This window comes from Mesoplodon mirus, assembly GCF_964341445.2.
Source record: "Mesoplodon mirus genome assembly, chromosome: 15".
NCBI classification, from domain to species: Eukaryota; Metazoa; Chordata; class Mammalia; order Artiodactyla; family Ziphiidae; genus Mesoplodon; species Mesoplodon mirus.
The window spans coordinates 62,655,546-62,670,073 of record NC_138991.1 but is presented as its reverse complement, the minus strand read 5'-3'; the positions used below and the strand labels follow the sequence as shown (position 1 = coordinate 62,670,073).

At 42.6% G+C, this 14,528-nt stretch overlaps 1 protein-coding gene across 1 annotated transcript in view; it reads right to left on the bottom strand.

Moving 5' to 3' along the window:
• CREBBP (CREB binding lysine acetyltransferase) overlaps window positions 1–14,528 on the bottom strand; it is a 135,717-nt gene that overhangs the window by 107,344 nt on the left and 13,845 nt on the right. Inside the window, exon 2 of the mRNA XM_082643822.1 lies at window positions 3,655–4,367. Within this exon, the coding sequence (XP_082499948.1) occupies window positions 3,655–4,367 (713 nt within the window). The remainder of the gene's footprint in view (window positions 1–3,654; window positions 4,368–14,528) is intronic.

Here is a 14,528-nt window from a genome sequence, read left to right as displayed (position 1 = left end):
TGTAAAAGCTGTCATGTCAGCGTGCATTTAAAAAAAAACAACATTAAAATTGGTGAATTTTTGTGTAGTCATTTTAATACTGAGGATGAAAAGAAAAAAGCAAAATTTTTGGCATATTATGCTTTATTATTTCAAGAAAGGTAAAAGCGCAACTTAAACGCAAAAATAAGATTTGTGTAGTGTATGGAGAAGGGAAGGTGGTGTGACTTGATAGAATGTGTCAAACGTGGTTTGCAAAGTTTCATGTTGGAGATTTCTTACTGGATGATGCTCCAGAGTTAGGTAGACCAGTTGAAGGTGATAGCGATCAAATCGAGACTGAGAACAATCAACGTTATATACCACACGGGAGACAGCTGACACACTCAAAATATCCAAATCAAGTGCTGCAAATCATTTGCACCAGCTTGGTTATGTTAATCGTTTTGATGTTTGGGTTCCACATAAGTTAAGCAAAAAAACCCTTCTTGATCATATTTCTGCATGTGATTCTCTACTGAGACATAACAAAAACGTTTCATTTTTAGAACAAATTGTGGCGGGCAATGAAAAGTGGATACTGTACAATAATATGGAACGGAAGAGATCACAGGGCAAGCGAAATGAACCACCACCAACCACACCAAAGACTGGTCTTCGTCCAAAGAAGGTGATGTTGTGTATATCTCCCTTGGGGTTGGGAGTCCTCTATTATGAGCTCCTTCTGGAAAACGAAACGATTAATTCCAACAAGTGCTGCTCCCAATTAGACCAACTGAAAGCAGCAGTCAACAAAAAGTGTCCAGAATTAGTCAACAGAAAATGCATAATCTTCCATCGAGATACCACAAGACCACATGTTTCTTTGATGACCAGGCAAAAACTATTACAGCTTGGCCGGGAAGTTCTGATTCATCTGCTGTATTCACCAGACATTGCACCTTTGGATTTCCATTTATTTCGGTCTTTACAAAATTCTCTTAATGGAAAAAATTTCAATTCCCTGGAAGACTGTAAAAGGCACCTGGAACAGTTCTTTGCTCAAAAAAAAGTTTTTGAAGATGGAATTATGAAGTTGCCTGAAAAATGGCAGAAGGTAGTCGAACAAAACGGTGAATACGTTGTTCAATAAAGTTCTTGGTGAAAATGAAAAACGTGCCTTTTATTTTTACTTTAAAACCGAAGGAACTTTTTGGCCAACCCAATAGTTTGGTTCCATTTCATACTAAAAAAGAATCTGTGTTAATATATCTGTATAGATAGAAGTGGTTATCTGTAAGGAGAGAGGGGCTGCTCTTTTTTACTATTTAAATTATTTTATAGGAAATCTGCATTTCCTTTGTAACAATAATTTTGCAAACAAAATTACCTTTTTAAAAAAGTTTCTTTTCCCCTGAGTGCATTTTAAAATCTTATTCCGCTTAAAATGAACTTGTCTCTTACTCCTACTATTTGTCCACCACTATTAGTTCTTTTGTCCCAACCAAAGGCCATGACAACCTTTCAAAAATGCCAGTTCCCACTCCTCCTTTGCCATCAGCCTCTTTAGGTACCTACAGGGGACAGAGATGGCTGCCCCCAAAGCACTAATGTGGCTCACTTTCCACATAGTGAGCACTAGCTAAGTGTCGTTTGAAAGAAAGGTCACTCTGTACAAAGGAATGAAAAAGTTGGCAGAGGAACATGGAGTGAAGCAGACATTATCAGCAAAGCCCAGACTATAGGAAACCCCCAGAGCAAAAAAATAAACAAGCAAAACAACTAGATTCTCCTATAAATACATTGTAAGACTCCTAGAGATTAATAAATTCTTAAGAGCCATATCAACTGAATAAAATATAGGTTATTCAGAGCTGGGGGGAAAAAGTCTGTAATAACAAATCATGACATACGCAACCATTGGAAATTTGAATATTTAGTGGACATTGATGACATGAGGAAATCATTTATTTACATGTGAGAGTGGCACTGTGCTCAGGTATGCCAAGTCTAACTTCTAGGAATATATATATATTCTATCAATGGCTCTCCAAGTGTGGTCGAGGGACTCAGTCCCTTTCAGGGGTCAAAACTATTTTCATATAAACTAAGACATTATTTGCCTTTTTTGCTCTCATTCCCTTACAAGAACACAGAGGAGTTTTCCAGAGGCTCTGTGACATGTGACATCACTATACTTAACGGCTAATGGAATGTGTGCTTGTGTTTTAAAATTCTGTTTTAGTATCTAATGTGGCTAATATGGACAGATATATCCACGTTTTAAAGAAGTCTCCTTGGGACCCTCAATAATTTTTAAGATTACTCAGGAGTCCTATGTCTACTTTTGCATGTGACTTAAATTCTCCGAAATAGTTTTTTGTAACTGGGCAGTGTGGACAAGAGTGATGAGTGAATTAGGAAGGAACAAACATCAATCTATCCATGAACCCAAAGCCCACAGAAATCTTTTCTTAACCCAACTCCGAAAGGCACACTCACACACAGATCCCTCTGCAAATGCCAGGGACAACTAAAAATTAAGTTCATATTCCCCCTTAATAACACTTCAAAAGAGATAAATGCAATTTTAACGTTTGGCATTACTTCACCTTTACTTAAGTGAAAAAAAATTCCTCTTCTTACCTAAGCCAGTCACAGGGTTCACAGCTGTCACCTAATGCTCGCATCAACCTTGTGGGGAAACTGTGCTCTACTATGATTTCTCCCTTTCCCTCATTTGGGACTAATCAAATCCAAAGAACAGCCCAAACTGTTTTACTGTTCTGGAATCTGCTGTACCAAATACTGCCTGAAACAGGTGCACTGGTGGCTGTAGCTGAGAAGACTTTTCTCAGTGCATCTCGGTGTTTGGCGCTCCAGTGGGATCAGCCCGCACTCTTTCCCTTGTCAGCTCTCGCTTTCCCAGTGGTCTCCTATCTACCCTAGCATCTGCCTTCCCTGTTCTCCACATTCAGTTCCTACACTACACACCAGTTGCAAGGCCCTTCCCTGGAGCAGAGCTCTCAACCCTGCACAGGCGTCACACCATCTGGAGTCGGTAGCTTTGCACTTCTAACAAGCTCCCAGGTGATACTGATGCTGCTGGTTCAGGGACCCCACTTTGAAAACCTGAGTTTCTTCTGGGACCCGAGGCCCCATGCTGCCCCCTGGCTCTGCCATGTTATCTCTTCCCGGTTAACCACGGCAGGTAGCTGACCAGCTTGGAACCTAGCTTCTTTGTTGGTAAAACGGAGACTGTGACAAAAGACACTTCACCAGTTGGTTGTAAAAAGGGAAGGGCATGAAGAGTAACAACTTGCTCAGCTGCGTGAAGTGAAGGTAAAGAGCCTTTACTGGATTCACTGATGCAACAAAAAGCTGATTCCCAGCAGAAGCTGCCTCTTTCAACCATGTGGTTCTATTTCCACACATTCTCCTCAGGGGCTGAAAACTGGTTATCAGTCCAAACTCATTCCCTAAGTTTCAACTGTCTGATGTGCAAGCTAGCCTATTGCTGGCTTCTTCAACAATTTCCAATTTAAAGGCATGGGGCAGGGATCTGTATCCTGGAAAGAAGGGCATTAAATACCAAATCTGTCTCTTCCATGGGGAGGGGCAGGAGGAAAGCCTAAAGGAGGACAGGAATGTGCCCCTGGTTAGTAGAAAGAATTCAAAGCACCGAAGCTCACTTACCTTGCTCATGCCTCCAGCTTGCGCTGTGTTCAGTCCTGCATGACCGGCCATTTGCGGTGAAACTTGAGTTAACGTCTCAGCCAGCACGCTGCTCGCGGCCCCCTGCATGGCCGGAGTAGCGTATGGCATTCCAGCTCCCCTTCCTCTGCCAGCAGCCCCAAGAGATCCATTCATGACTTGCGCCTGCCCTTGCTGGGCCGGGTTCATTAAACTATGGCCAGAGTTACTATTGAGGAGGCCTGGGTGGGTCTGGTTAAAATTAGCATTCATGCAGATCCCAGGTCCCGTCTGTGACGTGGCAGGGCTGCTGGTCACCAGCCCCACTTGCTTTTGTGCTTGAGGATTCAGTGCTTGGGAAGCAGGGGGAGTGGGCCCAGAGGTGCTGGCTGCCTGTTTGGGCAGGCTGGGGGCTGTAGAATCTCCCTGGTTCAGAGGGCTTTTGCCCATGGCACCCAGACTGGCCATGTTCGCACTGTTCGGCTGCCCCTGGGACTGGCCTCCGAGGCCTTGTTGCACGGGGCTGCTGGCGCTCACATTTCCTATTCCTGGGTTGATACTAGAGCTGCTGCCTCCTCGCAGAAGCTCTGACAGTTGTTTATGTTTGGAAGCAGCATCTGGAACAAGGTTCCCACTGTTTAAAAGGCCTAATTCTCCTCCATTGGGGATCAGCTCATCGGGAAGATCATTTTCCAAGTCAAACAATGATCCAAAATCTAGAAATTAAACAGAAACGGAAATGAGAAACTAAGCAACCGTAACAGCTCTCCAACTGTCATATGTTACTGTGATCTTAACCTAAAGGGACGTTTAACATGGAACACTAGCACGTCTTAACAGTAACGTCAAAATGATCTGAAAGTTCATTTGGGAAAATAAAACAGGAAGAATATTTTTCAAATTCTGAAGGAGGGAAAGTTAAACAGAGATATGAGGAAGGCTATCTAAAATGATAGATTTTATCATATATTCTAAAACAGTAATTAAATAGTGGAGTACATGGCAAATGCAGATATACAAATTAAAGGAAAACAATGGAAATTTAACTAGTTCACTGAATTATGATGTTAAAATGCTTTATAAGAACGTATGTGTGTAAAATAGTAATTGGGCATCAGGTTAGACAAATAGTAATTTGAGGAAATTAAAGCCTAGTCTTAAGTGATTACATATTTAAAAGGTAAATTATCAAAAAACCCCAACCTTAACAGAAAATGAGGTTTCTCAAAGTGCTGAAGCTACAGGAAATGAAAATAAAGACATATATAGAAACTAAAAATAATTGAAAGTAAAAGAAAATAGGAGCTTAAAAAATACTTGAATTATACAGAAAGGGTTAAGGGTCAATTTTACACAAAGATTCTAAGCACACTGAATCCCAAGAATAAAATGCACAAGGGACATAAGCAGGTAAGTATCACAAAGGAAGATAAAAAACAGTAAACAAAATAGACCATCCTTCCTAGTAATCAAGCATGAAAATGAAAGCAACTCCTTTTTTCCAGTCCCTCTCAAAGTAACACTTCTCTGATGTGGCCTATATACGTCATCTCTAGTTCCTCACTGACCACACACTGTCCAACCCACAACAACCTGGCTATACATGCAAGTACAAAGGACAAGATATGTACAGATACATTCATCATAGAATTACCTGTAACATCAAAACAAATGCAAACAATACCCAGAGGTAGTTTAACTTAGTGGTTATTACAACTCTAGACCCATACTGCCACCATTTGAATGCCAGCTCTGCTTCTTGCTCCCCACTTACTAGCTGTGTGACCTTGGTTAAGTTAGAGTTTCTGTGCCTCAGTTTCCCTATCTAGAAACTGGGAATGATAATGGCTACTACACCTCATAGGGCTGTTGTGAGGACTAAATGAATTAATAAATGTAAAGCACTTAAACAGTGGCTGTGGATGCTAAGTGTTCAGAAAGTATTAGCTATTATTATTACTGTTATCCAATAACAGAGGTTTGATAAATTGCTGTATAATACTGTAAAACACTATACATCTATTAAAATAATTATGAAGACTATACAAATACAGGAAAATGTATGTTATGTAAAAACATGCAAATGGAAATTGTACACAAAATAGCACACAGAGTAAGATTAGAACTAAAGTACGTGCATGTAGGCAGTAGCTGGAAAGTAATATGCCAAAAATAGAGTCGTAATGGTAAAATGGTGAGGTGATGTGTCCATGTGGCTTTTAAAAAAAATTTTTAAAGCCACTCCCCCTCCCACCACCCACTTTAAGAAAACTGAAAATCTTTTTCTCCATGGCACAAACCCTTCTGACTGCTTCCCCCAACAACCTCCTCGGCTGGCTGGCCGGGATGTTCCTTTTAGGAAGGGCAACACCTTCTCAGGCAAGGAGCAAGAACCACCACAATCACCTCCCCTTCCAGGTGACACAATCCCAGCTAAGGGAACTGAAGGCAAGTCAGCCAAGACAGTTCTGGAAAAGGTTTTCCTTCCTAATGGTAAGGGATGCTCAGAAAAAGATCTCTCTTTTCCTCACCGGATTTCATCATGGGACTGTGGCAACCCTCTTCAACCAGGAGAGGAGACACTGTTCAAACACTAAGGATGGCTGCAGAAAAAATACAAGCACCTGGGTTCATGAAGCCATCTCTAGGCTAAATTATCCAACTCTGGAAGCCTCCCCATCTTCAGACTTCTCGTAATGAGAGAAAATACATTTCCTATCATTTAAGCCATTCTAGCTGGAGTTTAAGGTAACTTGCAGCTGAAGGCATCTTATCTCCATCATGTCTGTGAAGTTCAAACTCCTTCACACGGCACATCAGTAGGTGGCCCCTGCCCACTTTCCAGCCCTTCTTTGCCAGGCACCTCCTGATGCACCTCCTACCTTGCTGGCACAATACCGTGAGCCAGCACGTGTATTAGCAATCTTTCTTCTGGGTGTGCTCTCTCTCAGTCTAGAACACCCCACGTCCAGCCCTCCCTCAGATTGAACAGTGACTATGAAGACTTTCTGTAGGTTGCCCCTGTAGAACTGACCAGTTCCTTTTCAGCCTCCTGAGTTCTCTGTACATACATGCCTCATAAACCACCTCGAACACATACCCATTTCTTCCTGCCTGATTGTAAGGGACTAGATACTCCTTGCAAGTGGATATATACATACTCTGTTTTGTAGAACCTGTGAGAGTAGCTGCAGACACCATGAGCCCTTCCTCTCAAGTACTTTACTGTGTGCCTCCTAAGAACACCCTTTACACAGCAGAGTACATTTATAAAATTCAGGAAATTTAACATTGATACAACACTTAATATACTGATTGCCCTTACTCAAATCTGGCCAGTTGTTTCCCAAAATGCCCTTTATCACACTTATTTTTCCTGATCCAAAATCTGATTCTGGATCCCAGCACACTTAGTTGTCATGTCTTTGTCTTCTCCTTTATTCTAGAAAGGTTCCTCACACTTTGTCTTTCATAACTCTGAGATTTCTGAGGAGGGTAGGTCAGTTGTTTTGTAGAATGCCCCTCAATTTGGGGTTGCTTCCTCACGATTACAGGACACTTAACTATGAAGAGACAACAGGACTCGACTCCTGGATACAGCAGACACCTCTGAGAGAACCACTGACCGGGGCACGCTGCTAGCGACAACCCAGCTCCTGTGTTTCCAGGTGGCTTTGTGGGTTCCATTCCACAGCTTTTATGCTATTGTATTGCCCTGAACCTGGAGATTCCCTAAGGTCTCCAGACACAAAGACCACATGAAATAAAGTAAGAACAAATGAAAACAACACTCCAACATAACTAACATTTCTGTTTGTTGCCTTCCAGGTTCTGTCCACATGTACACACATTTTTACTCAGTAATCTCATAAAAAAAAAGAAAAAGAAATCAGTGACCTCCCTGGTGGCGCAGTGGTTAAGAATCCGCCTGCCAATGCAGAGGACGTGCGCTCGGGCCCTGGTCTGGGAAGATCCCACGTGCCATGGAGCAACATGAGCCTGTGCATCACAACTACTGAGCCTGCACTCTAGAGCCCACGTGCCACAACTACTGAAGCCCGTGTGCCTAGAGTCTGTGCTCTGCAACAAGAAAAGCCACCACGAGAAGCCTGCACACCACAACGAAGAGTAGTCCCCGCTCACTGCAACTAGAGAAAAGCCCATGCGCAGCAACAAAGACACAACGCAGCCAAAAATAAATTAATTAAAAAAAAAGAAATCAATGTATGTGTGTGTTTAATGTAATGCTTCTTAATCTATGAACGTGAAAATGAAACTCATTTAAACTAGAAAATGGAAGCCGTTATGATAGAGATCATGTTTCCTCCCTATCTGCCGGGGAGGAAATTAGGTGTCAAGCACTATAAACCAGAAGGGACTGGGCTACTAATATTGCACACGTAAAGCTTGGAACAATCTGCTGACGCTCCCCTGACTGACTCTTCCAAGAGTGCCAAAGCACTTTTCCTAGGAGAGGGCAGGCAGGCCAGGACAAGAGCAGGTAAACGCAGAAGAACATGATCTCTAGTCCAGTGTAGGAATTGGAATCGGAAATGGAAATGCAAAAACAACACTCGCAAGTGGAACACAGGAGTTCAAATCCTGTCTGAATCAATTAGCCCTGTGTCTTTGGTCAAACTGCTTAATCTCTGTGCCTTAATTCCCTCAACTGTAAAACAGGGACAATGGTACCCCAGGGCTACATGACGAAAGCAGGAAAGGAGTGCTCTGTGCCACAGATACTGGTTATTTTCTTCTATCCTGCACAAAAACTTTCTTACCTGCAAAAATTCACCCAGCGTGCTGCCATCCTCAAATTGACTGATTTTCTTTAATGGTTTAGTCTTGTTCTAGTCCAAATGCACATGCACCTTTTACGGCTGTAGCAGGCATTATGTCTGCTTGTGCTCACTGTTGGTTTTGGTTTTTATTGGTCTGCCACAATTTGTCCACCTTAACCACTCTTTCTCATCCTGCTTCAGTCCAAGCACATCTCACAGCTGTTTGGGCTCAGAAAGGGTTGACAAATTCTGCTATGTCCTCACCTGTGCAGTCCAAACACGTATGAACCTGTCTACAACCACATATATGACGTATGGCTTTTTTAACAGACAAAGGGGTTGTGTAGGGCTTGAGGAAGGCACATCCATACCCACACCATCACCCTTTTCTCACCATTACTTTCTCCTGTTCTCTAGTTCAAAACAAAACATTGATAAAAGAGAGCGAAGCAGGAAAGCCAGGCTGTTGCAACATAACACAGCTGTGCTTTCTACACACCAAGTGTCCCAACACACAGCTTGGGTAATACCAATCTGAATCATCGGAAGTTCCTAAAATTCAAGATAGAGCACCACCACTTCCAATCCCAGGTAAATTCCTTTCTTTCCACCAAGTCACCAGGGGACGGGCCAAGGAGAGAGCAAAGCTGAGGCTGAACGAGATTCAAGGACACCCCACTTTCCAGGGGTTCACCCTTAGCAGAAGACGAGCTCTGCCACACAGCGAACAGCAGACAGCCTGTCACACTGCCACCGCTGGGAACAGGAATTCTCTCTCTTCGGGGGCTTCCTGGACGCATCCAGGAACTCGAGATAGAACACACACATTTGGGGGAGTCACCCTCCAGTCACCAGCTCCCTGAGGAACCACAAATGACTCTTCTTGGCTTGAAGGCACTTGGGGGGGGGGCTGAACCTCTTCCCTCCCCTGGTCTCTGTCAGGTCTCACAGAGGCCTGCCCGAGAGCCCCTTTCAATTAAGCTGACCTGAGAAAAGAAGCTACGAGCTCCCCAGCCTCTATCACACTGAGGCAAGGATGCGGTGCCCACAGCAGCAGCTTAGGAAGGAGAAAGTCAACCAAACTTGGCCCGCCTCAGGAACTGAAAGTCTTCATCACGTGCGACCACGAGGGGCCTTTCCCTCCTAGACCACACACAGAGACCTTGGTCCAGGGGACGGTCACACCAAACACTGACAGACATGCTGCAAGACCCATTCTTATGCATCACGATCAGAAGTCAGCATTTCACCTTAAACAAGGAATGAACTGCTATCAAGTAGGCTGAAAAACACTTTTCATTTTACAAAATCAAATACCAGGCAAGTGACTGACTCAATCTGTCCAGCCAATAACATCCGAAAACAGTTTTGTTTGAAAGACTTTTTTCAAATGCAACAGCTAAACAAACCATCTAGAAAACACATCTTCCCTCAGGTTTTCTAAATTCTCCTCTTTCTGTCATAATACCTTATTTTCTCTTTAGAATTGCATTTGGAGCCCCAAATTCTCTGTATTGGCAGAACTGATTTTTCTCTCAAAATGTGTACAAACCAGTTTATCACCCCTCGTATTAGCCAGAAGTATGAACTTTTCCACACTCTACAGACATAATGAATGAGTCTTAAAATCATATGATCAACTTCTTGTTACAACTCATGAGGCTCTAAGTACCTGGAAAGCAGGGATCCTGTCTACCCAGCGCCTGTCATACAATGCTTAGCATATAGAAGGCCCTCAACAAACATCTGCATGCTGAATGAGAGAATGAATTACAGAGAAGAGTGCCAGTTACAGATGATACACAATATCAAGTTTAACAAGTTACTTGTCTAGCCAAAGGTATCAAGTAGTAATCTTAGCATCTATTACTAGTTTCCTAAAATAGAAACAAAGAACAAAATTCAACAATGAATTTTCTTGAAATGTTACATTGTTCTACTCATCCTTCTCTTTACACCTCTTTCCTGCTGCCCCTCTATCTTCCAGAAAACCAGCCAAGTCTATTTCACTCTGGCTACACCTCAGCATCAATGACCCTCTATCCTATGGTTGATGCAAGGATTAAATGGCATGACGGAGAACGAGAAATGGCAGTGTTAGAAATAAACTACGTAAGAGTTTAGATGCTGTTTTGTGTTCATGTTTCTCTACTTCTGAGCATGAAACTCCCCTCCCACAGAGATCTTCTCTTCCCCACTCACACCTATTTCTATCTGCAGTCCTTATTCCCTGTGAAAAACGTCTGCTTTCTTTAAAGTTTTTTCAGAATTTCTCTACATTTTCTTTGGCATTACTTGTACTATAACCATGACTACTTAAATGCTTCTCTTAAATCTTTCAAAAGCTGAGCACTTTTACTTATCAACCCTGGAAAATTTTACAAGAAGAATTTTTAATTCCTGAGTCAAAACTGGATACAAAAAAACTTGACCCAAAAAGGGTAATGCATCCTGAAAAAGCTCACATCTAAAGATGAGGAATCCATAGAATGGTAGAGATTTTCACAGGGTTATAAGTCTTAGATGACCTGGAGACCATTCTAGGTCTCTTCAGTGCATTTATTAATATATTACTAATTAGATACTGACAACACAGGAAGAACAGTCTGGGGTAGTGAGAAAAGTACCCTGCCAGAGCTTAATTCAGGTCCATCTCTGTCACTCACTCCTCCCTCCTATGTGTGCTTCCTCAGATCTAAACTGGAAATGAAAACAGTACCTGCTTCTAGGATCACTGATACAGGAATTAAATCACACAATGTGTATACAGCACTTAGCCTGTCATGCAGTAAGGGCTCAGTAAGTATTAGTCATTATTATCACTATCACTGTCCCATCTTCCAAAGTTGCTATGAGGACTGAATGATACACACACATCAAGGACTGGCACCCTATGCCTGGTACAGGGTTCGTGCCAACAATCATCTTTTCTGTAAGGTAAAGCCCTAATAATCTGACGATTCTACTAGAATTAAAGCTTACTTTGCTTTGAAAATTCTTGGAGATTATGCAAATAAATAATGGAACAACTCTCCAACAATGGAGAATTAAATTTTTTTAAAGGAAAAGAAAAAGAAAAAAAAAAGGCCTGTTTTATTGGCATTTATACCATTACAAATAAACTTTATCTAGGCATTTAATCAAGTTCCTAAAAGACATCTTTTATTTTTTTTACAATTATTAGGAAATAATTAAGAGCAAATTCTTTCTAAAACCTTCTGTGATTAAGGCTTCTTTTATGCAGATACATAAATTAGTACAGAATGGGGTTTTACTTTATTCTGAACAGTGATTTTACACTGAACAAAAAACTATGTCCTTCCTCAAGATCACTATCTGCTTAAGAGTCAAAGTGGGGTTGGCTGGGCAACCCACCTCCTCCCAGGCCTTCCTCAGTGGGAGCAAGTCCCGGCTCTCAGGCCTTCGTTCTGTGCACCACGGCGGACTAGGCTCACTTGAAACTTGAATAAAAGGATTATAAGACAGCCCTGAGTGGAAGTTCTCTGTCACACTGGATCCTAAATCAGGAGAGTCCTGAAATTGCAGCCAGCCTCCTATCCTCATCTGACTCACTTAGAGGTTCCCTGGAGATGCCATTCTCAGACAGCTAGGACAATTTAAAGTTTCCTAAGTGGTTTGTGTGCTGCCTCCCTCAGCCTTGAAGGGAGGAAACAAGCTTTCCTGGGACAAAAGTGGGAAAGAAGGTACTGTCACAGCAGCAACCACCACTAAACCAACCATAAACCACCCAGCAGCCCCGAAACGCAACCAGGTGGTTTGGAGTAGAAAGGGGCTCACTGTTCTCCATCATCATGGCTGAGAAGGGCACTGGGACCCAGGGGAGGCACTGCCTAGCCACCCTGCAACCCAATTAAAAGTCCTAGAGGAGGAGGAATGTGGGGGCTGAGCTAGGATTCAACCTCTGCACCCTAACCCCAGGTGCTGGGCCACCTCAGACTACCTGGCCACAGTGTAAGTACAGGCAAGCAGACAGCCAGAGACCAGGTCCCCTGGCCCAAATGCTGGGAGCTGTAGCTGGCAGGCAGCAACACCAAGTCAGGAAGAAGGGGAAAGACCTTCTTCTGGACACAGAGGTGTCAGTGTACAACATATGGAAGTGTGTGGGCTATCAGAGAGCCCAGAACAGAAAATGAATGCATGAAGTCCAGAAAGTACACCAACATCCAGACAATGGAATATTATTCAGCACTAAAAAGAAATGAGTATCAGGCCATGAAAAGACATGGAGGAACCTGAAATACATGTTACTAAGTGAAAGAAGGCAATCTGAAAAGACTAAATACTACATGATTTCAATTATATGACATTCTGGTAAAGGCAAAACTATGGAGACAGTAAAAATAATCAACGATTGCCAGGAGTCTGCTTTTTTTGGGGGGGGGGTCAGGGAGCTGGGGGAGAAATAGGAGGAATACAGGGGATTTTTAGGGCAGTGAAAATACACTGTGTGATATTATATGATGGATAAATGCCATTGTACATTTGTCCAAACACACAGAATGTAACAAACCAACAGTGAACCCTAAGGTAAACTATGCACTCGGGATAATTACGATGCATCAATGTAGGTTTATCAACCGTATCAAATGTACCACTCTGGTGGGGGATGCTGATAATGGGGAGGCTGTGCATGTGTGGGGGCAAGGAGTATAGATGGGAAATCTCTGTACCTTCCCTTCAGTTTTGCTGTGAACCTGAAAGTGCTCTAAGAAAATTAAGTCTTAAAGGAAAAACAAAAAAAGTATGCCATTAGAATACAGATAAATCACAAGCAACTGAGAGGTACAAAATGACAGAGAATCACAAGCTGAAGAATAACTTGAGTATTTACCAACTATATTAATAACTAACACACAAAATATCCAGTGATGTCGATGCTGGGTTTAAGTGTGCTGCTTCTAAAGCTTTAAGGATCCACCAACACACAAGCTCTTGGAGGACAGTTTGATGATATGATCAAAAGTACAAACGCATATTCCTTTCAATCAGTAATTCCATTTTTAGGAATCTGTTCTATAGATATACACATAACTGTGCAGAGCTATTCATTAAAGCACTGTTTGTGAGGGGTCAAGACTGGAAACAGATTAAATCAATCATGGCACATCTCACATAACAAAACTAGCAACTACAGGGCTTCCCTGGCGGCGCAGTGGTTGAGAGTCCGCCTGCCGGTGCAGGGGACATGGGTTCGGGCCCTGGTCTGGGAGGATCCCACATGCCGCGGAGCGGCTGGGCCCGTGGGCCACAAATGCTGAGCCTGCGTGTCTGGAGCCTGTGCTCCGCAACGGGAGAGGCCACAACAGTGAGAGGCCCACTTGCCGCAACTGGAGAAAGCCCTCGCACAGAAACGAAGACCCAACACAGCCATAAATCAATCAATCAATCAATAAATACTCCCAATTTCTGACATTAAAAAAAAACAAAAAACTAGCAACCACAGAAAGAGATAATAAGGAAGCTCTCCATGTGCTGCTGTGTACAGGTATGTAACCACGTGGACAGTATGCTGCCTCCAGTAAGAGGAAGAAGGCAGGAAGGGGGCAAGGGAGCTAAGAATAGGCTGTCTGCTTGAAGAGATAAACCGTGGAGGAGAGCACAGGGAAGGAGGGGGGCTCTCACTCTACAGCTTTGTGTCCTCTGATTGTTGAACCATGTGAGTGAACTTCCTGTTTAAGTAATTAAAGAAATTGATTTTTAAAAGGCAGCCCCTGGGGTGTCCAGGCCCAGGTGATTAGCTTCAGCCCAGGTGATGATACCTGGTATGTTTCCAGATGCTCCTGGTTCCAGTTGGAGTGTTTACGTTTGAGGATGAAATCTGAAATGGGTTCAATACTAGTTTAAAATATTTTTAGTATTCAATGAGCTTAAAAGGCAGGAAAATAAAAAGCACTTTAAAGAAGGATTTTTCAAAAATACTACTTTTTTCCTAAAGAAATGTGACAATCTACATATCATATTTTGTACCCAACGCAGTAGTAAGGTACACGTTGCTCACGTCAGGAAAGCTGACATTATTTCAATGTACTTGAAGAAACATTAGTTGGCTGTCAGGTCTTATAGCTTCCAGCACAT